Below are 27,841 nucleotides of genomic sequence, written 5' to 3'. Positions count from 1 at the left end.
CTGACCATCACTATTCAAAACCTTTTAAAGTTAGATTTATCTATAGTTAAAGATATAAAATTAGATGTCGTAGGACAAATAAAGAGGCTCCCCGAAGATTTATGGAAACCCCTTTCTATAAGATGTTTGGTTTCATTTTAAGTTAAACAAATCTATTTTCTTTTGTACCTTTTAATTTTAGGCAGGTCTTTAAACTGTAGAACAAGATGTTCTCTTTGGCTCAAGAGTAGCCTTCCACCAAAAGAAGCCCTCCTCAGCTGGTTCTGACGAAACAGGAATTGCCTAGGTTTTAGTGTCACTTTGTCACAAAGGAGAATCACTCAGCGAAGTGCCCTGATTACCTTGACTGATGTGGGAAGCCCCACCCTGATTGTGGGCGGCACCCTCTGGTAGCAGCCCAAATAAAAAAAAAAGGCCTGTCCAGGAGGAACATCTGGCCCAGTGCTGGCTTTGGTTCCTTCTTGCATCGGAGTTGACTGGCAGTGCTGCTGCTGGCTCCTTTGTAGATAGCAGAAACTATCTTTTCCAAGCCTGCTTCGTGAACCGGGGACCAGCTGGACCTCAGGAAACTTCCACACTTCCAGCTCCAGGTTGGGACTACTGACACATCGGCCTCAAAGGGGTAAGTACAGTTTGTCTCCCCACAGCTATTATTGGACCATTCAAACTGCTGAGGCATTTAGCCTCAAGAACCAGGTAACCACTAGTTCCTGAGGTGTGACTTAACTGTTACTCTTTTTAAAGCTGATTTAATAAATTCTGAGAGATAGATAGATAGATAGATAGATAGATAGATAGATAGATGATAGATAGATAGATAGATAGATAGATAGATAGATAGATAGATAGGCAGGCATCTTGGTTCTATTGCTCTATAGAATCCTGATCCAAACACACAAGCTATCTGGCAACACTAAGCTATTACTAACTACCAATCATGCTATTGGTGGATGGTACCATCAGTCACAGCATTTTGTCACCAGAACTTTTAAGTTAAAAACCTGGACTGGAGCAGCCATCCTAACATACCAATTAAAGAAACAAGTATTTGCTAAAAAGCAAAGGGGAGAAAAATCTCTTCAACGTGGCTCTGGGGGGGTAAGAAAAACAGATAACAGCGCTCAGTGACCCCCAAGTTTATCTTCATGGCACTGCTGTGAGCTCACAATCAGCAGAGGAAGAGCTGCTTTAGGAGCCATAGGTAAACAGAGTTACAGCAATGCTTGTCAAGATGTGAGCTAACTGATCATTGTCCCAGGCCAGCTTCTGCAGTGTTGCCCAAGAAAGATCACCTTGCTTAAGGTGAGAAGGTGATTCTCAGAAATGGATTGCTTACTGTCATGGGTAATTGCCCTCCTCTTTGGTCGATATATAATATCAACATATCAGAGAAAAGTCAACATATTAGAGGAAATAAATATATTGATATATCCTGAAAGGTGCCTGATAAGCACATGGCTGTAGACAACTCTTTTTTGATCCCCTATTTTCTTCCTGTAGGACCCATTTCACAATCATTTATTTAAAGTTATCACTGAAATTTAGAGACGGCTACAACAGCTGGGGAATTGTGTCCCTGTGTGCACAGAAACACACAGACTAGTAAGAAAGGGGTGAAACTTTGGTCGTTGTTATCAGAGAATGCTGGGTCAGGCAGATGCAGACAGAGGGTGCCTAATGTGAGAGGAAAGGACCCAGAACAGTGGGGCAGACTAATGCTTGATAGAGCTCAGAACAGCAACTTGGGTTTGACCTCATACCTCCACTGTCAGCAGTGCCTCCAAGAAAAATTACACAAGCACAAAAGGGGTTATCTTTCTGTCTCCTGGTCACCAAAAGCACAATCCATTAACAGGAAAGGCGGTAGCAAGAGACGGTGAAAGCAGGAAGGTGTAACGTGAAGGAATTCTTTCATGGGTGTTGTCCAAATGGATTGTGAGAGTAGCTGATTGAGCAGAGTGATTTGGTTCTAAGAACTGCACAGAGACGAACACACGAGGGTTAGGACAGGACGCATGGCTGCAGAAGGCAGGCTCTACCTGGTCAAAACGGACACAGGGTTATCCTCCAAGTGGGTGAGCAGCCTAGTGGACTGGATTGAAAAATGCACTCAGGAAATTAACCTGGCACTAAAACATTTAATTATAAGAGATGAGAAGGTTACAAACTTGAAGTGTTTAAAATGGCATTATGTGATAAACTGAGCCACTTTTTCTTGATGTTGGTTTCTTGGTGTTGGTTGAGGAGGGGGTGATCTCTAGCTGAGCTGTGCTCCCCGATGAAGTCCTCCTAGAGCAAAATGTGCTGCTGAATTCTTAATGGAGGCCAACTGGAAACGGTGGTGGGATGAAGACAAGGTTCACAGAAGAGGTATCTTTTCCAGCCTTTCCCAAGCTCCTTGTCACTTTTACCTGCTTCTGTGGGAGCAGAGGGTGAATCTAACAGAGAAATCTTTCTCCAGCCTGGTGTGTAAAACGGTCACCATGCAAGTCAGAGGTTAGAAAAATGGCGTGTGTATTTGTGTGTGTGTGTGCGTGCGTGTGCACATGCACGCACACAAGTGAGTACATGCACGAATGTGTGCAATTGTGTAACATTCTTGCTTCTCATATCACTTCAAAGATCAACTCCCAATGCACCAAGGCTACCGTCTGAGGACCAGGATTCAAGCAACTAAAAGTGTTGTGCTAGGGACAGTGCCCATGGAAACTTCTATCACACTTCCCGGGGTTCTGGAGGTGTGGGTGATGCTGGGATTAACAGTGATTGCTGCTCTATTGGCTAGTGGTTCAGATAGCCCACCAGTTCTACAAGATGTAGTTAACCCTACTACTACATGGGAGAGAGGCTACTTATTAGGCTACCATTGCTGCATGCAATCTAGATGAACAAGTGGCCTCACCTAATGTCCCCTCCAAGCCTGAAAATGTTTGGCTGTTGGTGAATTGGTAGCAAAGGAGGAGCCCCTGAGAGAAGAGAAAGGAATAACTGGGCTCTAACTGGAAGGGGATCTTTCCTTATATCTACACCTCCAGCGAATCTAGAGTAAGACACAGTACTATGTCATAACCCAATTACACAAGATTCCTGGAAAGACGAAAGTGTAAGTTTGCAAAAAAACCTTGCTTTGTAACCTGATGGCGAGGAAAAAGGAAGTGTGGTGGCTGATTCTGGCCTTCGAAATGTACTCACATAGCATAAAGCACTGAACTTACAAAGGTTAAATGGAATTCCATCGATATGGCAGATTCTTGAGTACATTTCTGTTTGACATGAGGGATTTAGGGATTTGTGATATATATATATATATATCAGACTGTGGATCCGCTATTATCACCTAAATGTGTTTTTTTTTCTATGGTATGTGATTCAAATCTCACTCCAAAATGGGTTGTACCTTATGGACAGAGCCTTCCTAGTCCAAACATCGTCTATCCCACACCCTCAAGGCAGAAATGCTGAGAGATTTCAAAATACAGATCTTGCGAGGTCACCTATCCAGTCAGATAACACTTGAATCCTCTGAATCCTATCTCGTTTCAACAAAATTGTACATGGTTCAAGTATGCCCATAAATGAAGTCGTCAAAACAGATGCCCAATTACAGGCTTCCTGTTCAGGTCCCTGGAGGATATTCCCCAAGGACATAAAAACTCTGGATCTCTTTCTTTGTGCCTCACCTTTTGTAGCCAACAAAGTAAACATTTCTCTGAGTTCTGCAAACTGCTTATGTAACCTGATTGTGTGCACCGAGTTCAGGGCCCTTTATGAAGCACACCCTGGGCTTGCAACAGGCATCTGGGAAAGCAGAAATCTTGGGACACAACCACACCCTGAAGGTCTTACAGTTTCTGGGTATACATTGAAACGTGTTGCTTAGTGCTGTGGAGAAACCTCCCAGTGTCTTGCCATCTGAGTTATGAGAGGTTGGTGGGAGAAACTGGGCTTGAGTAATCCCTGGCTCTCTCTTTCTAGTCATCTCCAGAATCACCCCACATCACCCCTTGCACTCACTGGACCTGCTCCCTGTGTTGACCATGCCCGGGTGGAGCTGCCTGGTGACAGGTGCAGGAGGGTTTCTGGGCCAGAGGGTCGTCCACTTGCTGGTACAGGAGAAGGATCTGGAAGAGGTCAGAGTCCTGGACAAGGTCTTCAGGCCAGAAACCAAGGAGGAATTTTTCAGTAAGTCAACTTGAGGATCTGGTGTTGTTGGGTCCACAAGGTTGCACAAAGATGGGGGACAGACCCATCAAAGTCTATTAAACCAGAAAAAAAACTTTATTCCAGTAAAAGAAAAAAAATCTCCATGGGACACACAAAGCTTCTCAGCTAGCTGAGAGACCGCAGTTGGAGATGAATTTGCATGGCTGTGGCAATGGGCTGCTTTTGAACTCCCCCTTTTTATAGCAAGAAGTAAGCACTAGGCACGAGGTAAAACTCAGACACAAATTGCCTTCTTTACAACTCCCATTAACAGGGCTTTTCAGCTAAACTAATGTTTGTTCTTTGCCCATTGTTTCTCTTTGGCACTTTCTGATGGTGTTTACCTAAGCTCTGCCCCTCCCCTGATACTACCAGTTATGTATAGTAGGGAAAGGTATGGGATAATGCTCAGCCAAGAAGTCGCGTACATCCCATTAAAGGTTAATTTAGCTCACATGAGTTGTGGGTCAAGAGTGGACGGGAGGGGGGGGGTAATCTAAAAGCCAGCCCTGAGTTTGCACAGGGCCGCTTCAGCCCTGCAGACAGAGCTATGGGTTGTAAAGCAAAGTAACCCACTCTTAACTGTCAATCCTTAAGCTGCTAAGAAAGCTGCTGACATCCTGCTCATATTCTCCTGGGCTTACAACTTTATTTCCCTGTTCTTATGTCTGGAACCTTCATTTCTATATTCTTAGTCTTGGGCTCTTCAGGCATGCGACTGCATAACCATAGCTGATTGGATGACTGGATGCCTGGAGGGCTCCTCCCTTATCAAGTAAAAAAAAAAAAAACAAAACGCTGGCAGTCATAACACTTCCCCACGTCCACATTAATCGGGAAGAAACAGACCACACAGCATAAAAGACACTGTACACTTGGGAAGGACTGACAAGTTCTCTCTCCCGTCTGTTCTTCAATGCAGACTTGCCAATCGCCAGGTAATATCCATAAAGATTATTAAGCTGGAGGTTTCAGTGCTAGCTCCCTGTCTCTCCTAATTGCTACCCATCTAGTTGTTTGTTTTGTTCTGGTTTTCTTTGTTGCAGTGGGGGCGTGGGTGGATGGTGGGGGGTGTCGTTCATTTAGCGTCTTGGGTAGAGGTCAAATAAAAAGAGTAAAAAGATATATAAGGGAGAGAAATAGACAGAGGCAGAGATAGGAAAGGAGCAGGGGCAACCAGGCAGCCAGGGAAAAGACAGATATGGAGACTGAGCTCTGAGGTAGTGAGTTTTCTGAGCAATTGCACGAGGTCACACCAAGGGACCAACACAAAGCCAGTGTGAGCAGGACTGCCCATGCCTCACCTGGGCTGTTCTTACATTCGCCTCATCGTTCCTCACTGGAGTTTGTCATCACTAAGAAAAAGATGGCAGAATTCACGGGGCCAGGCCTTTATTCCTTTGCCAATTTGTTATCTCAGGTACAACTGGATGAGCTGATTTTGTGGGATATTTTAACCCCCTCTTCAACCCCTGTCATTAAACGAACCTTGCAGGAAAAGTAGGGAAGGAGGCTCACTCACCTGGACAGCAAGGACTTTGAGCTGGGAAAATAAAGATAACTGTAACAACATCATCTGATTAATGAGGATCGCAGATCAAGCCAGAGGTTCTCTCAATTAATTAATTTTGTTTTGGCCCCAGAATCTTCAGTGTTTCCCAATGTCTATATTTATCTCAAGCTAGTTCTTTGACCCCCTCCACAGTTTCAAGTGTAAACGTCTACTACTTAGGGATCTGCCCTACACACAGCCCCCCCCAACCCTTTGAGACAACCCTTATCCTCTAGACTCCTTCCTTATCTCCGACCTCTTCCAAGGTCAGTTTACTCCTCTGTTAGCTTGAATGCTGTTTCCAGAAGTCACGTACGAACACACGATATTAGCTAGAATCCCAATATCTCAGCAATATTTGTAAGTAGCCAGGCCTTGGTCTGGAGGAAGAGCTCCACAGTGAGTACCGTGAAGGGGAATGGATAGAGGCCCTGCAGAACGGTAAGAGCTGAGACTCCTGTACGTGTGTGTGCATTCTGTGCCAGCCTCTCTGGTGCCTTCTGTGGCAATAGCTCATTAGCTCTGTACAACCTTCCTGGAATGCAGTTACTGTGATCCCCCCGCCCCCACCGCTATCTCTGAGGATAGACACAGAAGTTAACTGACTTGCCCGAATACCACAGCTAAAATCAACCAACCGAATGGGAGCCCAGGAAATTTAGCTGCAACCTTTATACGCTTCACACTCTCTGTGAGTAGAAGCTTCCTGCTCTCTCTCTCTCTCTCTCTCTCTCTCTCTCTCTCTCTCTCTCTCGCTCTCTCTCTCTCTTTCTCTCTCTCTCTCTCTGACACAATTCTCCGTGAGAACAACACCCCACCGTGTGGCTGTGCAAATACTTGCACACCCTGGTCTCCTAGATAAGGTTGCAGCTATGGCTCCACCAGGAACACTCTTAGAGGCTTCTCCTGGGATCTCAGGGTCTCCAAATAGCTCATGGATAAGAGTCTATTTTAATAGAGGTCTGGATTCCTCCTTTCCTGTCAAGGTGACATCCCTGAACCAGTCTGTCTAAAGCAGTAGCGAAAGCGAAGAAGGATGACATGGGCAGAGAGGATCATAATCCGGGAATTTAACCCTCTGCCAGGTACCGGCTTTCTCCTGAGAAGTCCCCTGCTTGCCCCTCTCTCCTTCCGGTCTTTCCTGCAGTTGCTGGATGAGAGGAGGGGTTGCAGAGAGGACATACTCATTCGAGACTTAGGAGTAAGCCACTGTATCTGTGTCTCTGGAGATGTTTCCTCAGCTCGAGATGTCTCCTGCCTTCCTCGCTGCTATTTGGCTCCCTTGGCAATTTCAGTTCAGTGACTTTAATCTGTCTCTGAAAACCTGATTCCAAGCAACCCCAGAGAATGTGGCTAGTGGCACCAGTGGAGAGAGGTCAAGTGAGGTCCCTCAGTTGGTGCCGCCATACCTGTGCCCCCACTCTCCTCATCAGAGGGCCAGGCTCTAGGAAGTGTGGGGAGAAAAGAAGGAAGCTCCGAAAGTTGGGTGCAAATTAAGAAGCCAAAGCAAACACAGGGCACTGGTGTAGACAGCATGTGGCACACTGGCACACAGTTCATTTTGAGAGTTGAGTGGCAAAATGACAGGCAGTGCTCTCTGTGGGTTGCAGAGGAACCCAAAGGTACTGGCATTGTACCTACTGCCTTGGCATAGACAGCTGTAAGGGAGTCCCTGGAGAGCCTGTTACAACATAGACTTCTGGTTTTTTTGGTAATATCTCATAGGAGATACTCCATTGTACCTATACTTGAACCCATCCTACGTCGTGAAACTTATTCTATAGACCAGTCTGGCCTTGAACTTACAGAGATCCGCCTGCCTCTGCCCCCCCCCCCCCGAGTGCTGGGATTAAAGGCGTGCGCCACTCCCTGCCAGGGAGCCTATCCTATCTCTGCCCCCCCCCCCGAGTGCTGGGATTAAAGGCGTGCGCCACTCCCTGCCAGGGAGCCTATCCTATCTCTGCCCCCCCCCCCCGAGTGCTGGGATTAAAGGTGTGCGCCACTCCCTGCCAGGGAGCCTATCCTATCTCTGCCCCCCCCCCCGAGTGCTGGGATTAAAGGTGCGCGCCACTCCCTGCCAGGGAGCCTATCCTATCTCTGCCCCCCCCCCCGAGTGCTGGGATTAAAGGCGTGCGCCACTCCCTGCCAGGGAGCCTATCCTATCTCTGCCCCCCCCCCCGAGTGCTGGGATTAAAGGCGTGCGCCACTCCCTGCCTGGGAGCCTATCCTATCTCTGCCCCCCCCCGAGTGCTGGGATTAAAGGCGTGCGCCACTCCCTGCCAGGGAGCCTATCCTATCTCTGCCCCCCCCCCCCCCGAGTGCTGGGATTAAAGGCGTGCGCCACTCCCTGCCAGGGAGCCTATCCTATCTCTGCCCCCCCCCCCCGAGTGCTGGGATTAAAGGCGTGCCCCACTCCCTGCCAGGGAGCCTATCCTATCTCTGCCCCCCCCCCCCGAGTGCTGGGATTAAAGGCGTGCGCCACTCCCTGCCAGGGAGCCTATCCTATCTCTGCCCCCACCCCCGAGTGCTGGGATTAAAGGCGTGCGCCACTCCCTGCCAGGGAGCCTATCCTATCTCTGCCCCCACCCCCGAGTGCTGGGATTAAAGGCGTGCGCCACTCCCTGCCAGGGAGCCTATCCTATCTCTGCCCCCCCCCCCCCCCGAGTGCTGGGATTAAAGGCGTGCGCCACTCCCTGCCAGGGAGCCTATCCTATCTCTGCCCCCCCCCCCCCGAGTGCTGGGATTAAAGGCGTGCGCCACTCCCTGCCAGGGAGCCTATCCTATCTCTGCCCCCCCCCCCCGAGTGCTGGGATTAAAGGCGTGCGCCACTCCCTGCCAGGGAGCCTATCCTATCTCTGCCCCCCCCCCCGAGTGCTGGGATTAAAGGCGTGCGCCACTCCCTGCCAGGGAGCCTACCCTATCTCTCTTGCCAGCACCCCTACTTTTGTGGGTCTTTTAAGACAAGCAATTGGTGCTGTATTACCTCTTCCTTTTGTGCTCAGCTCAAGCCCAGAAAATATCAGCCTCTGACACAGGGAGTATGGGAGGAGACACGTACCTAAGATTCATATCTGTGTGACTTCCTTCTCTACTCCCCTCTGCTAGGAACAGGGTCTTCCTCATCATAACCCTGGGACAGACATTCTCATTGCTAATCTCACTTCTACCCAGTCCGCTCCTATCCCAACCCCCTCACACTCTCAGTCCCCCACCCCCATTAACTCCTGACTCTCCTTGATGAATGGATCAATTTCCCCCACCTCTTGAACAAGTTTCATACCCTGGGCACATTTGATTGCTTGCTAATCTGATTTGTTTCCTACAGTGGGAAAGAATGCCTTTTTTTTTTTTTTACTTCCTTCCATATATCAGGCCTCCTCTCCGACTTTGCTACTGTAGCAATTCTCGATAACCTAGATAACTGACTGACACCTGTGCACAGGGAACATCCCAGCACACAGAAAAGCCTCCCAATGACCTGTGTTGTGTGTTCCACAGACCTACAGACAAAGACCAAGGTGACCGTGCTGGAAGGAGACATTCTGGATGCCCAGTACTTGAGGAGAGCATGCCAAGGCATGTCCGTCGTCATCCACACCGCAGCCATCATTGACGTCATGGGTGACATTCCCAGAGAGACCATTATGGATGTTAATCTGAAAGGTACAGTATCTGGAGGGAAGGTGAAACTTAGGAAGCTGAAAGTGTCAACACAGATCAGGAAGGAGATCTCTCATCAGGGAACACCACTGAGTCGAATGTCTCTGCTCAGCAGACCCAGCTGGAAGAGCTCAGGGCTATTACAAGGCTATGGCACAGCACATAGAAAGTGGGTGACCTAGGATATAAATCACATCTATGCCACTTCAACTTCAAGCTATCCGTTGTCCTCCATGTCCATGAGACTGGACTCCAACCCCAGGCAGTTGATAACCATCCACCCAGTGCCTCCCTAGGGTCAGACCTAGCCTAGACCCTGCAGGCAAGCTGTTAGTTCTGAGAGTGCTTCTGACCTCATAAGGGTCTGCCCTTCTGGGAATTCCCAGCAGGGAACACTCAGCTCCTCTTAGTTTTCCACCCAGAGGAACAGATGAGGTCAGTCAGTGCTGGCTTCCGGAATGAAAATTAGAAGGAAGATTCATCACCTCTTCTTTGTATAACCGAGTACATAAAGTCACAGACAAAAGCAGGAATGCTTTAACACCGTGTATGCAATCTGGAACACCAGCTGTGTCTCTACCCCCACCCCCAAACCCAGCAATTATTAGTCTATAACTCAGACTAGTTGTCCTTGGGACAGTTTAGATTATCATCAAATGACAAAAAAGCTGTAACTATAATATGTCTATGTAACATGCATATCACCTGTACACAATTGTATTTGACCTTGGACCATTTTAATTCTCGAACAGTTCTTAGTTAAAAAGAACTATTCTTGTTTATAATCTAAGAATATGATCTTCTGCTTCCGTACATTTAAAAGAAAAGCATGAATTTATATGAATAAAGGTATAATTATTTCATGGACTCATTGGGCATGAGCAAGCAAGAAGCTTAGGTGCCTTTGGAAATAAAAGAAACCCAGTTACACACACTCGTGCATGCAAACACTCACAGGGCAGTGAACATAAAAACCTAAAGCTTCTTGCTCTTGGTGACCCACCTGTTGTCCTTAGGTTATAGCATGGTAGCTCTGAAACCAGGGCACAGAAAATGCGTGTGATGTGATGTGTAATGGTTGCTCTGTTACATTAAAGATGAAAAGAATTATGAAGGTGTGGACACGGTGAACCCCCTGGATTATCTATGTCATGACCCTGACAATGTGTTGTCTGTGCTTAGGTACCCAGAAGCTGTTGGAGGCCTGTGTCCAGGCTAGTGTACCAGCCTTCATCTACACCAGCTCGGTTGAGGTTGCAGGGCCCAGCTCCTACAAGGAGATTGTCATGAATGGCAATGAAGAGGAACAACGTGAAAACACAAGCTCGCATCCATACCCATACAGCAAAAAGATGGCTGAGAAGGCAGTGCTGGCAGCCAATGGGCGCACCCTGAGAGACGGTGGCACTTTGCATACTTGTTCCTTAAGGCCTATGTACATCTATGGGGAGGGAAGCCATTTCCTTTCTAATATAATAATTAATGCCCTCAAGAATAATGCTATTCTGAGCTATACTGGCAAATACTCCACAGCCAACCCAGTGTATGTGAGCAATGGGGCCTGGGCACACGTTCTGGCTGCCAGGGGCCTACGAGACCCCAAGAAGTCACCAAACATCCAAGGACAGTTCTACTATATTTCAGATGACACTCCTCACCAAAGCTATGATGATTTAAATTACAACCTGAGCAAGAAATGGGGCTTACGCCCTAATTCCAGTTGGATCCCTCCCCTTCCCCTGCTGTACTGGCTTGGCTTCCTGCTGGAAGTGGTGAGCTTCCTGCTGCGTCCAATCTACAACTACCGGCCTCCCTTCACCCGCCACTTGCTCACAGTGTCAAATACTGTGTTCACCTTCTCCTACAAGAAAGCTCAGCGAGATCTGGGCTATGAGCCTCTTGTCAGCTGGGAGGAAGCCAGGGAGAAAACTTCGGAGTGGATCGGGTCACTAGTGGAGCAGCACAAGGGGACACTGAACACAAAGACTCAGTGACAATGGCAGGGACATGGCCCTGGGTGCCATCAAGAAATATTTGTCAGGTCCTCCAGAAGGGACAGAGGCACAACCCAGGTCCTGCTGCCTCCCTTTCACTCAATCTCTTCCTCATTCACCACAGCTTTGCCAATCACTGTCCCAGTCACAGGCTTCCCGCAGCACCGGCCCAGCGCATGAGGGCTGTGGATCCTCAGCTCCTAATTCCAAACTATTCAGACCCCGTAGACCTGAGAGCTCTCGTTGCTTAACCTCTCCATAGCATATGTCTTATTTTGAGAAATTTCCCATTGCTTTATAAAAATCAAGTAAAAGAACAATAAATATATTTTTTTGTTAATACTTTAATCTGCAGTCAGTGTTTTCTTTTCTTCTTCTTTTTTTTTTTTTTTATTTTCGAGACAGGGTTTCTCTGTAGCTTTTGGTTCATGTCCTGGAACTAGCTCTTGTAGACCAGGCTGGCCTCGAACTCACAGAGATCCGCCTATTTCTGCCTCCCGAGTGCTGGGATTAAAGGCGTGCGCCACCACCGCCCGGCCAGTCAGTGCTTTTCTGTTCTATTCCTCTACCCTGCCCAGACAAGGCAGTGATAGGATCAGAAAGAAATTGGAGATCTTAGGTGGACAGAGGAAAATCAGGGCAGGGTGAAGGATATGACTAATACGAGCTCATTGTCTTTGGGGGTGTTCTAGATGACTAGATGACTGTATTTAATGGAATAGGGACCGACCCTGGGAGAAGCAAGGCTAAAGTCACAATGGCTCCAGGAGATTCTCCAGCGGGGACAGGAGGAGACTCCCTCCAATGAATGTTCTTAGAGTCACAGCTTTCCTCACAGCTAAATCTACACGTGTCTGTCTGGTGGTTTGTGTTCCAGTTTTTCTGTAATATTGTTGATAGGAGAACAGTGGGCAGAGGCTAAGAATGTTTCTCTCCCTAGCTCTGGACAGAACTGTAAAGACACCCACTTCCCCTTGCAACCTAATGCCTCAGAGTTTTCTGTTTCTAAAGCACAGATAATTGTATCTCCAATCCCAGACTCCAGGGACTAGTTGTTGGTAAGCTTAGACAGCAGAGAGTAATGGTAGGTTGATACTCCAAGATTGGCAGCAGTTGCTGGAGGTGGGGAGATATCCCCCTTTCCAAGCACAGTGGCACCAAGTGCCTATAGGGGGATATTGAAAATGGGCAATGGGCTCCAGCACGGCCTAATTTGGAAGGAAGCTGTGCTATTGGGTTTGTGGTTGGAAAGTTCTCGGTAGCTGTTGTTAGGAATTCTAAATCTTCTCACTTACCTTTGCCGGTTTCAAAAAAATATGAAAGGTGTTGTAGTGGGGAGCTGCAGGCTGCGTTCCTGCCGCCCCAGCTCCTGGCTGCCTAGTTAGCTTATGCCCCAAAATAACAACACACAAACTGTATTCTTTTAAATGCTGCTTGGCCCATTAGCTCTAGCCCTTACTGGCTAATTCTCATATCCCGATCAACCCATCCCTAATAATCTGTGTAGCATCAGTCTTACTGGCAAAGATTCAGCATGTCTGACCTGGCGGCTTGCTTCATTGCATCTGCCTGAGAGGAACTGCCCTGCATCTGAGCTCACTTCCTCTTCCTCCCAGCATTCTGTTCTGTTTACTCCACCCACCTATGTTCTAACCTATGAGAGCCAAGCAGTTTCTTTATTATTTAACCAATGATCTTCCTCCATCATTTCCCCTTTTTCTGTTTAAACAAAAAAGGAAGGCTTTAACTTTAACATAGCAAAATTACATATAACAAAACAGTTATCAAGTAAGAATTACAATTACAATATTTACATCTATTTTATCTTTATCATAACTAAGGAAAACTATAACTATCTATCTATTCTTCAACTCCATCAAAGACTCCAGAAGGATGTAATATTACATGAGTAAATGAGAAGTAAGCAACTTACAAAACTCTAGAAATGACAGAGACATCTCGCTGCCTGGACAGTCACCCAAAGTTCCTCTGTACCATTGGGGCATCCATCTTCGGCCTACAGGTCCATAGTATCCAGAGACATTTCCATGAAGCAGGAAATTTCAAAAGCAGTTCAGTCGCTATCTGCTGTGTCCTGCAGAATGTCTCACAGACTCCTTCATGAATCAGGAACCCCGAAAGATCATCTCACCTTTAGGAAAGTTCAGTAGTCCTCTCTCTGCAGGTTCTTTATGTCCAGTTTATGCAACAGTCCAGGAAAGAGCAGTTTCTTGCCCAAATGGCTATCAAACTCCATAAGGATCCTCTTCGATGCCCATCTTCCTCTTGAAGTAGATTGGTGCTGCCAGGAGCAGATGTGTCTCATTGTCATGAAAAGTCCTAAGTTATTAAAACATTAAATAGCATATTTCATAGTCTTTGAAAGATATGAAGAATGTCTATCTAAAATATATATATGGACATCTAGAAAATCTAACATGACTACAAACTTGACTATTATAGATAACTATTCATTAACAACTTATATACATAACATTTTTACATGAGCTACACAATCACAATACCTTAATATCAGAAATACATACACATATAACAAAATTGACCTTAAATTTAAATCACTAAAGCAAAATCCATATCAATGCAAATTATTCATACCTATATCATATCCCCCTTTAAATGTAAAAGAACATTTATAAACAATATTTGGGAACATGGGAGCAGTTTATTCTCTCCAAACTGCTTCCTGCTGAATGGGGGCTCTGTTAATCAGATATTTCAGGGTATAACCTGTGTGCTAGGGTCATCTCAGTCATCAATTGAGTGAAGTAATTTTTTGAAGGTGTTCACAGCAACCTTTCAGGAGGGCGTGGTCTATCATACCATATTGGGATGGAAGCAATCCACAGGATGTCATCGTCTGTGAAAACAAAAGAAGAATCTCTTTTCCAAAGTATCATATCCTTAGATCCAAATTCTGAAGTCAAGGTATTTCCAAAATATCTATGTTGGATTAATTCAGCAGCATTTATAAACAAATATCTTTTAGTAGCTGTTGCTCCTTCCTCAGCATTCAAACAATTCAAAGAGAGGATAATAGCATACAGTATCAAGATTCTCTGTGTATTTTCCATCTTTGTGCAGCTTTATTTTAACTCTATTTTGTTTATTTTTACTTTTGTTTTATATTCTCTGTATATATTTGTCCTGGAATAACTCTGTAGACCAGACTGTCCTTGAACTCTCAGAGATCCTTCTGTCTCTGCCTCCCAGGCATTGGGATTAAAGGCGTGTGCTATCACACCTTGAAGTCACAGAGGTAAATCTCCCTCTGCCTCCCAAGTGTTGGGATTAAAGGTGTGTACTACCACACCCAACTACTTTCATTCTTCCTTTTTTACTTTTAAGAACTTTAATTTTTAGCCTGCATATATTTTTAACACACTGTAAATCATTTAGACATTTTCTTTGACTTTGAATCTTTCTTTTACTGTATATTTCTCTTTTTCTGACCACATGAGCCTTGAAATTACTGAGCAATATGGGTAGGTTTAAAGCTGTGGCTTAGATGGCTGGATCCAGCCCACTCCTTAGCTTTCCAGCCTCATGGCAGAGGTACTGGCGGCTGTAGCCACATTTATCACCACAACTCTGTGGCGTTACAAGATCCCTGCCAGCAAGCAAGCTGCAGCATTCTGCTCACAGATCACGTTCAAATGTTCCTTAGTCAAACTGTCTGCCTGAAAGAGTCAGAGTTTGCCCTAGCAGTAGGGACCAGAACACCAGCATTTTAAAATAGCACAACTTTTTTCCTGCTACGGCTGAAAACAAACAAGCATTCAGTCAACTTTTATCAATACCATGTAAGTGTTTCGTGGCAGGACCTCTTAATGAACAGCAGAGTTTTGCAGCTAAAGCTGAGTCAGGAAGCCTTTCTTAGATGAGAGCGCTTGCTTGCCTCTAGCAAGCAGAGCAGACCTGAGAAATTGCTGCCATCAAGAAAACATGCATGACACTGTCATTTTGTTCTAGAATTACTTCCCAAGCTTTCTCAGGCTTTCTGTGGATTGTTATCCACACGTTGGGGGCCATTCTGTAGTGGGAGCTGCGGGCTGTGTTCCTGCCGCCCCAGCTCCTGGTATCCTGGCTAGTTTATGCCCCAAAATAACAACACACAAACTGTATTCTTTTAAATACTGCTTGGCCCATTAGCTCTAGCCCTTACTGGCTAATTCTCATATCCCAATCAACCCGTCCCTAATAATCTGTGTAGCATCAGTCTTACTGGCAAAGATTCAACATGTCTGACCTGGCGGCTTGCTTCATTGCATCTGCCTGAGAGGAGCTGCCCTGCATCTGAGCTCACTTCATCTTCTTCCTCCCAGCATTCTGTTCTGTTTACTCCACCCACCTATGTTCTAACCTATGAGAGCCAAGCAGTTTCTTTATTATTTAACCAATGACCTTCCTCCATCAAGGTGTAGTTGCTTTTTGTTGCTGTTGTTGTTGCTGTTGTTGTTGTTGTTGTTTTACTCTTTATATTTTGGGGATCACCATCCAGCTCCCAAATTATCACAGGAACTTATTTTGACTTATGAATTCCTAGCCTTAGCCTGCTTTGTTTTTAGCTAGTATTTCTGAACTGATATTATCCCGTCTACCTTTTACCTCTGGACTTTTATCTTGCTCTATTCTATATACCTTTCCTTACGTCTTACTCTGAGGCTTGCTCTGTAGTTGGATGACTGGTATCCTCTCCCCTTCTCCATTTCTCACTCCTCCATCCCTCTTCCCTGATTTCTCCTCCTAATTATTCTCTCTGCCTGCCAGTCCAGCTCATCCATTCTCCTGCCTAGCTATTGGCCATTCAGCTCTTTATTAGACCATCAAGTGTCTTAGACAGACACAGTAGCACCATTTTACAGAGTTTAACAAATGAAACATTAAAGAAAGCAACACATCTTTGCATCATTAAACAAATATAGAGCAGCATAAAGGAATGTAACACATCTTTAACTAATATTTCCCAGTGAAGAGTGCTTGCTTCTTAGAACCTCTGCTTAATGCAGTGGTCCTGGACATGGGAACACATTGCATACAGTTCTGGGTAAGAAACATGTGCATTAGGATTGCTGCCCCATGGGAGTCTCTTCTCCCCACGCCTGAACTGCACAGGACACAGACTCCAGATTCCATGCAGACACTCTCCTCTACTGTGGATTTAAGATTCCACACCTGGGGCTGAACACAGCACTGGCACTCTCTCCCTTGGGTGTGCAAGGAAGCTGAATGGGGTTTTGGAAGTTTGTGTTCTAAAACTTCGTTTGCAATTCCCTGAGAAGGGTTATGACAAACAGAAATCAGGGGTTTGGGTTGATCAAGTGTGAGATTTAATGAAAGGCTGCTGCTCTGACCCCCACCCCCCCCAGAGGCCCTGGGAATGGAGAGCCTGCAATAACTTTTTTTTTTTTTTTTTTTTTTTTTTTGGTTTTTCGAGACAGGGTTTCTCTGTGGTTTTGGAGCCTGTCCTGGAACTAGCTCTTGTAGACCAGGCTGGTCTCGAAATCACAGAGATCCTCCTGCCTCTGCCTCCCGAGTGCTGGGATTAAAGGCGTGCGCCACCACTGCCCGGCCTGCAATAACTTTTTAAAGAGCATGTCTTTTCTGAGCCTGTCCTTGTCACATTGCTTTGTAATGTAATCTGTGAAGACCAACCTCTTGATGGAAAGAACAACATAGCTCAGAGAGGAAATAAATTGTCCCCTCCAACCTGCTCTCGTAATGAGGGACAAGGCCCTTACCAAAAGTATCTGGCTTCTGACCCCCGACATTCAAAAGTCTAGCAGTGTTCAAAGTAGATAGCATATCCCATTTCTAGTTTGGAAGGAACTTCAACGACTCCTTGGGGAAGAGGTTCTTAATCAGGTCACTCAACTGAAATGTAATCATTTGGAGTCAATTCTTAGTACATGCAATTGCATCTCAGGCAGATCTCTGAGTTCAAGACTACTCTGGTCCACAAAGCCATTTGAGAACAGCCAGAACTACACATAGAAACCCTGTCTCAAGAGAGGCAGAGAGAGAGGAGACAAAGAGAGCTAATTCTCAAAGGAGATTAAAGGGGGGAATACATTAACTCTAACTGTTGTTGTTAGTTTAGAGGTTTGCCAAAAGTAAAAGATACCACTTTCAAAGGTGGATATAGGCTTGCTGGGCGCTCCCCTCCCAACCTGACACCCTCCATTGCCTGGAGACTCCTAGAACCTTGCAGCAATCCCTTCTTCCATCCCTCTGTGTCAGCAAGCTACGCTACACAAGTTCTGAACCTAAGACTCCAGTGGACTCAGCTAGGTGATTTCGACTGTCCTTCCTCCCCTCCATCACATTACTCTCCATGCTCACACCAGCCCTGTAGAAACTTGTTTGCAGGAGCCTGTCCATCCATCCTACTTTCTTTTCTGGGGACTGTACCAAACATTGTAGCAGACCCATGCTCCCTCTTGCCTGTGGACCCTCTCACTCCACTGCCCCACCCCACTTCTAGCCTATCCCCATTCCTTCCTATCAGCACCAACTTTCCACCTGGTCCCCAGTAGCTACACCTGGCAGGGACTCACACAGGGGAACCCCGCTCTCCACTCTGTCCTCATTTATGATCTGTCCCCTCTCACCTCTCACCCTCTCACCTGTGACAGCCTGCTCACAGGTCCCCACCTCACACCTCAGCTCCACTCATCAGAGACTCCAGCTCTTACTGCAGACCCAGGGTTCCCCAGCCCATCAAGCCTGTCTCTTCAGATTACTCATTGCCTTAGTTCAAACTAATGCAGAAGGCTCTCTTTTCACCAAACCTCCAAAACCCTGAGCTCCCCAACTCTTTATGTAGTCAGGAACCCTTTGGGTCTTTTATGGAGCCACCTCAGGCATTTTACCTAGCACACCTCTATTACCCTTTGCCACCCACCAACCTGCAGAAGCACTGTCTACCAGGCAACCCACAGCCTCCACCCCCTCCTAAAGTCAAGAGAGGCCAACAGAAACCAAACAACAAAGTACCCCCACAACAAAGACCCGAAATCAACATCTAAAATCACGTCAGTCATCACAACCCAGAGGCCTAGGCACCAGTGTGAAAACACAAGGACTTCAAAGCAGCGGTTATGAATATGTTCAAGGACCTTAAACAGGACATGAAAAAATATCATCAAAGTCTATGAAAATACAAAGGAAAAGTCAAGGACATGATGAAAACAGCTCAAGACATGAAAGTTGAGATGGAGTTGCTAAAGCAAAGCCAAACAGAGATGAAACTGGAAATGAAAACTTGGAAAGTGAAACTAAAACCTCAGAGCACAAAACACAGAAGAGGGAGTCTCCAGTGTTGAAGACAAGGTAGAAGAGATGGATACTTCAGTCATAGAAAGTGTAATATCTCCACACAGCTCAGCGACCTCTGTCGGGTCACTAGGCATGGTGCTTGTGACAATTTCTGTCATCCCCACAGTTCCAGCATTATAATGTCCATCTCACTGTGCAATCACCTCTATAATACTGTGTGTGGCACTGTAGCCTTAGCATTCTCACCTCTCCTTGCCAGTGAGTACATTTTTTTTTTTGGTAATTAAAAATTTGTTGCCTGGTTGTTTTGGTGCATGCTTTTAATCCCAGCACTCGGTTGGCACAGGCAGGCAGATCTCTGTGAGTTCTAGGCTAGCCTGGTCTACCCAGTGAGTTTCAGACAGGCTCCTACAAATAGAAACTCTGTCTTGGAAAAAAAAGGAAGAAAGGAAGGAATGATCAAAGGAAGGAAGGAAGGAAGGAAGGAAGGAAGGAAGGAAGGAAGGAAGGAGGAAGGAAAGAAGGGGAATGGAAGGAGGGAGGGAGGGAGAAAGAAAGAAAAGGAAAAAATTGTTTCCCAATAACAAAATGACAAATTGTCATTTTTAAAACTGTATTGACAAAGCAAAGTCTAGAAATACTTTGTTCTTTTCTGAATCAAAATACTTTGTCAGAAGTGTGTGTGTGTGTGTGTGTACACAATCTGAAAGAGAGGGGGAGGGAAGGAGAGAGAGAGAGGGAGAGAGACAGACAGACAGATAGACAGAGAAAGATCTGTAAAGGCTGGAAGGCTAGAAACCATGATGAGCAGATAGCACATGTCACCATTTTCCTTTTTTATTGCTCGTGAGCCCAGGCCCCTGCTATTCCAGGAACAACAAAGAACATCTCTGCTTCTCCATCCTCTGACTAGGATCATTTGTTAAGGCAAATGTGGCATCCCAGGTGGTCCTCAAGATTTCTCTTGATTCTGTAGAGTATCACATGTGGGACTGGGTAGGGGATGGAAGCCAGGAAACCTAAGGGGGTTCTATCAGGAAGCAGCAACCCATAATCCGGGACTGTGCTGTTCCTCTGACTAACTGGCATAGACTACAGGATTCAGAGGGAACATGAAGGCTTTCAAAACAGTTTCCCTGATGAACTTTGTTGACTCTTTTCCAGCTAAAGTCAGCTAAGAACAGGAGCTGGTGATGTAGAAGGGTCTTTATCTCTCTGTTGTTTCATTGGTTGATTAATAAAGAAAACTTCTTGGCCTGATAGGTCAGAACATAGGTAGGCGGGGAAGACAGAACAGAATGTTGGGAGGAAGAAGGCAGTGAGGTAAGATGCCTCAGACAGACGCCATTCCCCTCCTCTCAGGTAAGATGCAATGGAGCCAGCTGCCAGGTCAGACATGTTGAATCTTTCCCGGTAAGACCCCACCTCGTGGTGCTACACAGATTATTAGAAATGCATTAATCAAGATGTGAGAACTAGCCAATAAGAGGCTAGAACTAATGGGCCAAGCAGTGTTTAAATGAATACAATTTGTGTGTTGTTATTTCGGCGCATATGCTAGGCAGGTAGCTGGGAGCTGAGTGGCAAGAAGTGGCCCGCTGCTCCTCACTACAAGCTGGTACAGCAGGGATAGAGGAGGGCTCAAACTGGATTCGAGGCTGAGGCCCCAGCCCTTGCTCAGAGTGTAATTTAAATCATCACAGCCTTGGTGAGGAATGTCATCTGAGACGTAGTAGAACTGTCCTTGAATGTTTGGTGACTTCTTAGTGGCCCCTGGCAAATGTGTGCTCAGGCTGCATAGCCCATGTACACTGGGTTGACTGTGGAGAATTTGACAGTAATGTCCAGAATAACATTATTTTTGAGGACCCTTATCATTGCCTCAGAAAGGAATGAGATTCCCTCCCCATAAATGTACATGGGTCTTAAGGAACAAGTATGCAAAGTGCCACCATCTTTAAGGGTGCACCAATAGGCTGCCAGCACTGCCTTCTCAGTCATCTTTTTGCTGTATGGGTATGGATAATATCATTTATTTTCATGTTGTTCTTGCTCATGGCCATTCAGGACGATCTCCTTGTAGGAGTTGGGCCCTGCAATATCAACCGAGCTGGTGTAGATGAAGGCTGGCACACTAGCCTGGACACAGGCCTCCAACAGCTTCTGGGTACCTAAGCACAGACAACACATTCTCAGGGTTATGAAATCAACCAAAGAGTCCACATTATTCCTTTTCCTTTCCACCCTAATCCCAGCTCCCTGCTGCATTCTTTGCTGTTCCTGAATCAGCAGGGGCCTGGGCTCATGAGCAATAAAAAAGGAAATGGTGAAATGTGCTATCTGCTCATCATGGATTCTTTTTATTATTATTATTATTATTCTTTTTTAATTGAAATTTCCACCTAATCCCCGTTTCCATTTCCCTCCCCTCCTCCCAAATATTGCCCCCTCCCCCCAGTCCCCTCCCCCTATCCCCACTCCTCTTCTCCTCCCCCCACACCATTCCCCCTCCCTCTCGATATTGAAGAGCAGTCCAAATTCTCTGCCCTGTGGGAAGACGAAGGTCTTCTATCTATGTCCAGGAAGGTGAGCGTCTAAACAGGCTAAGCACCCACAAAGCAAGTTCATGTATTAGGATCGAAACCTAGTGCCATTGTCCTTGGCTTCTCATCAGCCTTCATTGTCCGCCATGCTCAGAGAGTCCAGTTTCAACCCATGCTTATTCAGTCCCAGACCAGCTGGCCTTGGTGGGCTCACAATAAATCAGTTCCACTGTCACAGTGGGTGGGTGCATCCCTCGTGGTCCTGGTTTCCTTGCTCATGTTCTCCCTTCTTCTGCTCCTCATTTGAATCTTAAGAGCTCAGACCTTTGCTCCAAATTGAGACTCTGTCTCTACCTCGATCCATCGCCAGATGAAGGTTCTAAGGTGATATGCAAGATATTCATCAGTATAGGATAGGGTCATTTCAGGTTCCCTCTCCTTAGTTGCCCAAGGTACCAGCTGGGGACATCTCCCTGGACACCTGCTAACCCCTCTAGAGTCAAGTTTCTTGCCAACCCTAGGATGGCTCTCTTAGTTAGGATATATACTTCGCTGCTCCCGTATCCTCCCTTCCTATATCCCAACCATCCCAATCCCCCGAGCTCCTCCCATCCTCCCCTTCTCATGTTTCTCATCCCATTTCCCCTTTGCCCTTTGCCACCTCACCCACAAGTTCCCAGTTTTTGCCCTGCAATCTTGTCTACTTCCCCTCTCCAGGCGGATGACTATATGATTTTCTTACACCTGTCAGAATGGCTAAAATCAAAAACAGCAATGATAGCCTTTGCTGGAGAGGTTGTGGAGAAAGGGGCACACTCATTCATTGCTGGTGGGAATGCAAACTTGTGCAACCACTTTGGAAATCAGTGTGGCGATTTCTCAGGAAATTTGGGATCAGCCTACCCCAAGATCCAGTAATACCACTATTGGGAATATACCCAAGAGATGCCCCATCAAATGACAAAAGTATCTGTTCAACTATGTTCATAGCAGCATTGTTTGTAATAGCCAAAACCTGGAAACAACCTAGATGCCCTTCAATGGAAGAATGGATGAAGAAAGTGTGGAATATATACATATTAGAGTACTACTCAGCGGTAAAAAACAATGACTTCTCGAATTTTGCGTGCAAATGGATGGAAATAGAAAACACTATCCTGAGTGAGGTATCCCAGACCCAAAAAGAGGAACATGGGATGTACTCACTCATAATCGGTTTCTAGCCATAAATAAAGGACATTGAGCATATAATTTGTGATCCTAGAGAAGCTAAATAAGAAAGTGAACCCAAAGAAAATCATCATGGATTCTGGACTTCCAGCCTTTACAGGTCTCTCTCTCTCTTTCTCTCTCTCTCTCTCTCTCTCTCTCTCTCTCTCTCTCTCTCTCCCTCTCTCTCTGATTGTGCACACACGCACATACACACACATACACAAACACAATTTCCTTTGTCAATACAGTTTAAAAAATGACAATTTGTCATTTTGTTATTGGGAAGCAATTTTTTCCTTTCCCTTTCCCTTTCTTTCTTTCTTTCTTTCTTTCTTTCTTTCTTTCTTTCTTTCTTCCTTCCTTCCTTCCTTCCTTCCTTCCTTCCTTCCTTCCTTTCTCCCTCCTTCCCTTCCCTTCCCCTTCCTTGCTTCCTTCCTTCCTTCCTTTGATCATTCCTTCCTTCTTTCCTTCTTTTTCCGAGACAGAGTTTCTATTTGTAGGAGCCTGTCTGAAACTCACTGGGTAGACCAGGCTAGCCTAGAACTCACAGAGATCCGCCTGCCTCTGCCTACCGAGTGCTGGGATTAAAAGTGTGCACCAAAACAACCAGGCAACAATTTTTTAATTACCAAAAAAAAAAAATGTAGTCGCTGGCAAGGACAGGTGAGAATGCTAAGGCTACAGTGCCACACTCAGTATTATAGAGGTGATTGCACAGTGAGATGGACATTATAATGCTGGAACTGTGGGGATGACAGAAATTGTCACAAGCACCATGCCTAGTGACCCGACAGAGGTCGCTGAGCTGTGTGGAGATATTACACTTTCTATGACTGAAGTATCCATCTCTTCTACCTTGTCTTCAACACTGGAGACTCCCTCTTCTGTGTTTTGTGCTCTGAGGTTTTAGTTTCACTTTCCAAGTTTTCATTTCCAGTTTCATCTCTGTTTGGCTTTGCTTTAGCAACTCCATCTCAACTTTCATGTCTTGAGCTGTTTTCATCATGTCCTTGACTTTTCCTTTGATAATATTTTTTCATGTCCTGTTTAAGGTCCTTGAACATATTCATAACTGCTGCTTTGAAGTCCTTGTGTTTTCACACTGGTGCCTAGGCCTCTGGGTTGTGATGACTGACGTGATTTTAGATGTTGATTTCGGGTCTTTGTTGTGGGGGTACTTTGTTGTTTGGTTTCTGTTGGCCTCTCTTGACTTTAGGAGAGGGTGTAGGCTGTGGGTTTCCTGGTAGACAGTGCTTCTGCAGGTTGGTGGGTGGCAAAGGGTAATAGAGGTGTGCTAGGTAAAATGCCTGAGGAAGCTCCATGAAAGAGCCAAAGGGTTCCTGACTACATAAAGAGTTGGGGAGCTCAGGGTTTTGGAGGTGTGGTAGAAAGAGGGCCTTCTGCATTAGGTTGAACTAAGGCAATGAGTAATCTGAAGAGACAGGCTTGATGGGCTGGGGAACCCTGGGTCTGCAGTAAGAGCTGGAGTCTCTGATGAGTGGAGTTGAGGTGGGAGGTGGGGACCTGTGAGCAGGCTGTCACAGGTGAGAGGGTGAGAGGTGAGAGGGGACAGATCATTAATGAGGACAGGGTAGAGAGCAAGGTTCCCCTGTGTGAGTCCCTGCCAGGTGGAGCAACTGGGGGCCAGGTGGAAAGTGGGTGCTGACAGGAAGGAATGGGGATAGGCTAGAAGTGGGGTGGGGCAGTGGAGTGAGAGGGTCCACAGGCAAGAGGGAGCATGGGTCTGCTACAATGTTTGGTACAGTCCCCAGAAAAGGAAGTAGGACAGATGGACAGGCTCCTGCAAGCAGGCTGCTACAGGGCTGGTGTGAGGATGGAGAGAATGTGATGGAGGGGAGGAAGGAGAGTGGAAATCTCCTAGCTGAGTCCACTGGAGTCTTAGGTTGAGCGTTTTTGTAGGCATAGTTTGCTGACACAGAGGGATGGGAGAAGGGAAGAAGGTGGGATTGCTGCAAGGTTCCAGCGGTCTCCAGGGAATGGAGGGTGTCAGGTTGGGATGGGAGCGCCCAGCAAGCCTATATCCACCTTTGAAAGTGGTATCTTTTACTTTTGGCAAACCTAACACAGAGAAGAAGATGAGAAGAGGAAGGATGTAGTATGGGGTTGTGAGCAGATGCAGAGAGAAGCAAGATGGACATGCTGTACTGAGAGAAGTTACCAAGTCATGTGGAAAAGCATACTATAGTGTGAATCAACTAGAGTCTGATAAAGGGTCTCAAGAATGGATTTAGGTATAAAATAGGGGTAAACAATCACTGATACTCAATGGGTTAGATGCCACCACTGATCCAATTACTTAAGTACAGTCGTTCTGCCCAGGGGTGAAGAGTACCAAAACAAGGTGAATGCTCTGCTCCAAACTCCCAAGAGAGTGTGAGAACAAGAAAGCCAGATCCCTTTCTCTCAACCTATAAATTATCACATAGGCAGATAAGATCACGTCTTAGGGCTTGTTGCCCCAAAAGTTATTGGTTAAAGGGATCAAACTCCCATAATAGCATAGGTAGAAATATGAGTTAATTTAAATGAAAGAGTTAGCTAGTAAGTCTCTGTGTAGGTGCTGAGGAGTTCCATCTGGACAGGTGAGTGTGTGCTATCCAGGGGCCGACTGTCCCGGAAGAGAACACAAACCCCCCTACCCCAGCTCCTGCTACAGGATTTCTTTCCTACACACGACCCCCCCCAAGCCTGCCTTGTCTGCAAGGTCCTTTGCTGAGGAACAGCTTCCTGCTCCTACCCACTCAGAGTGGTGAGTGCCTGCCTACCGGGCAGACCTCAAAAAACCCGAAAGGGAGCGCAGGCACCTTCAGCTTCTGCTGCAGGGTCGCCTGTGTTCTACTCGACCCCGTCCTACCCCCCACATTTGCCCTTTTGTCCGCGGGTCATTGGACTACCAGGCGTCCATGTTTTGGTGTTGAGGAGTCCATTTGGAAGGGAACGGTTCCTGCTCCTACACTGAGGAGTTACACCCAGGGAGTTAGTCACAGCAAAGACTGGATCAAGACACCAGGACTCTCCTGGCTCCATTTGAAGGAAGAGATGGGCAGGCGCCAATGCAAGAATTCCTCCAACAACCTGAAAGGCAACGTGACATCACCAGAATCCAGGTATCCCGAAATAAGAAGAATTGTACACCCTATTCCAGAAGAATTAGAAGAATTCAACTCAAAAGTGAATTATATGAAAATAATAGAGGACCTTAAACAGGAGGTGAAAAACTGCCATAATCAATTAGAGATTACAAACAAAAAGGTAGAGGAAGTGAATAAATGTCTCAAAGATACCCAAGAAAACCAAGAGAAACAAGAAAAAGCAATCAAACAGGTAAGGGAAACGGTTTAAGACTTGAAGAATGAAATGGAAGTAATAAAATAAACAAAAACCGAGGGAAGGATGGAGATGGAAAATTTGGATAAACGAACAGGAACTACAGAGACAAGTACTACCAACAGATTACAAGAGATAGAAGAAAGAATCTCAGGCACTGAAGATACCATAGAGAAAATAAACACACTGATCAAAGAAAACAGCAAATCCAACACACTCTCATCACAAAACATTCAGGAAATCTGGGACACAATAAAAAGACCAAACCTAAGAATAATAGGGATAGAAGAAGGAGAAGAAGTACAGCTCAATGGTCCATAAAATATATTTAATAAAATTATAGAAGAAAATTTTCCCAACCTTAAGAAAGATATTCCTTTGAAGGTCCAAGAAGCATACAGAGCACCGAATAGAATGGATCAAAAAAAATCTCCTCGCCATATAATAATCAAAACAGAAAACATACAGAATAAAGAAAGAATATTAAGAGCTGCAAAGGAAAAAGGTCAAGTTACTTATAAAGTAAACCTATCAGACTTACACTTGACTTCTCTATGAAAACCATGAAAGACAGAAGGACCTGGATAGATGTACTGTAGAAACTAAGAGACCGTGGATGCAAGCCCAGACTACTATACTCAGCCAAGCTTTCATTCACTATAAATGGAGAAAACAAAATCTTCCAGGATAAAAACAAATTTAAACAATATTTAGCCACAAATCCAGCCTTACAGAAAGTAATTGAAGGAAAATCAGTACCCAAGGAGTCCAACAATGCCCACAATAACTCAGACATCTAATGACCCTTCACCAGCACAACTTGAAGAAGGGAAACACACAAACTGTACTACCAAAAAAAAAAAAAAGAAAGAAAAAATGACCGGAGTTAACAACCACTGGTCATTAATATCACTTAATATCAATAGACTCAACTCACCTATAAAGAGGCCAGGCTAAGATATTGGATACGAAAACAGGATCCAACATTCTGCTGTTTACAAGAAACACACCTCCACCACAAAGACAGACATCTACTCAGAGTAAAGGGCTGGGAAAAGGCTTATCAAGCAAACGGACCTAAAAAACAAGCAGGTATGGCCATAGTAATTTCTATCAAAGTTGACTTCAAACTAAAATGAGTCAGAAGAGATGGAGAGGGATATTTTTTACTCATAACAGGAACAATTCATCAGGACAAAGTCTCAATCCTGACTATCTATGCCCCTAATATAAAAGCACCCACTTATGTAAAAGAAACATTACTAAAACTCAAGGCAGTCATCAAACCACACACACTAATAGTAGGAGATTTCAACACTCCTCTCTCACCAATGGACAGGTCAATCAGGCAGAAACCTAACAGGGAAATAAGAGGATTAAGGGAGGTAATGAATCAAATAGACTTAACAGACATCTATAGAACATTCTACCCAAATAGGAAAGAATATACCTTCTTCACTGCAGCTCACAGAACCTTCTCGAAAATTGACCACATACTCAGTAACATAGCAAATTTCCACAGTTACAAAAAGATATTAGTAACCACCTGTGTCTTATCAGATCACCATGGATTAAAGTTAGAATTCAACAACAGTGCTACACCCAGAAAGCCTACGAACTCATGGAAACTGGACAGTCAACTACTGAACCACACATGGATCAAGGAAGAAATAAAGAAAGAAATTAAAGTCTTTCTTAAATTCAAGGAAAACAAAGAAACAACATACTCAATCTTATGGGACACGATGAAAGCAGTGCTAAGACAAAAGTTCATAGCACTAAGTGCCCATTTAAAGAAAACAGAGAAAGCACACATTGGAGACTTAACAGCCCACCAGAAAGCTCTAGAAAAAAAAGAAGCAGACTCACCTAGGAGGAGTAGAAGAATGGAAATAATCAAACTGAGGGCTGAAATCAACAAAATAGAAACATAGAAAACAATCCAAAGAATCAATGAAACAAAAAGCTGGTTCTTGGAGAAAATCAACAAGATTGATTAAACGCCTATCCAAACTAATCAAATGGCAGAGAGA

General features: G+C 45.4%; 1 protein-coding gene and 1 pseudogene across 1 annotated transcript; one reads left to right on the top strand and one right to left on the bottom strand.

The window, feature by feature from the left end:
- Positions 1–439: 439 nt before the first annotated feature.
- LOC130889628 (3 beta-hydroxysteroid dehydrogenase/Delta 5-->4-isomerase type 2-like) lies at positions 440–11,751 on the top strand. The gene is made up of 4 exons (XM_057793491.1): positions 440–622; positions 3,976–4,182; positions 9,254–9,418; positions 10,598–11,751. Exons 2-4 carry the CDS (start codon positions 4,038–4,040, stop codon positions 11,407–11,409), a joined length of 1,122 nt encoding a protein of 373 aa, XP_057649474.1. The 5' UTR covers positions 440–622; positions 3,976–4,037; the 3' UTR covers positions 11,410–11,751.
- Positions 11,752–20,245: 8,494 nt separating this feature from the next.
- Positions 20,246–20,895, bottom strand: LOC130889996 (3 beta-hydroxysteroid dehydrogenase/Delta 5-->4-isomerase type 1-like; annotated as a pseudogene).
- Between the last annotated feature and the right edge of the window lie 6,946 nt (positions 20,896–27,841).

Source organism: Chionomys nivalis, chromosome 18 (assembly GCF_950005125.1).
Source record: "Chionomys nivalis chromosome 18, mChiNiv1.1, whole genome shotgun sequence".
Lineage (NCBI taxonomy): Eukaryota > Metazoa > Chordata > Mammalia > Rodentia > Cricetidae > Chionomys > Chionomys nivalis.
Note: the sequence above shows the minus strand (reverse complement) of the source record. Positions and strands in the feature narration are given on the sequence as shown.

Bases quoted from the DNA above. Each gene is read 5' to 3' on its own strand.
- LOC130889628 (XM_057793491.1), top strand. From the start codon at position 4,038: ATGCCCGGGTGGAGCTGCCTGGTGACAGGTGCAGGAGGGTTTCTGGGC. The intron at 4,183-9,253 runs GTAAGTCAACTT...TGTGTTCCACAG, and splicing joins AACCAAGGAGGAATTTTTCA to ACCTACAGACAAAGACCAAG. The intron at 9,419-10,597 runs GTACAGTATCTG...GTCTGTGCTTAG, and splicing joins TATGGATGTTAATCTGAAAG to GTACCCAGAAGCTGTTGGAG.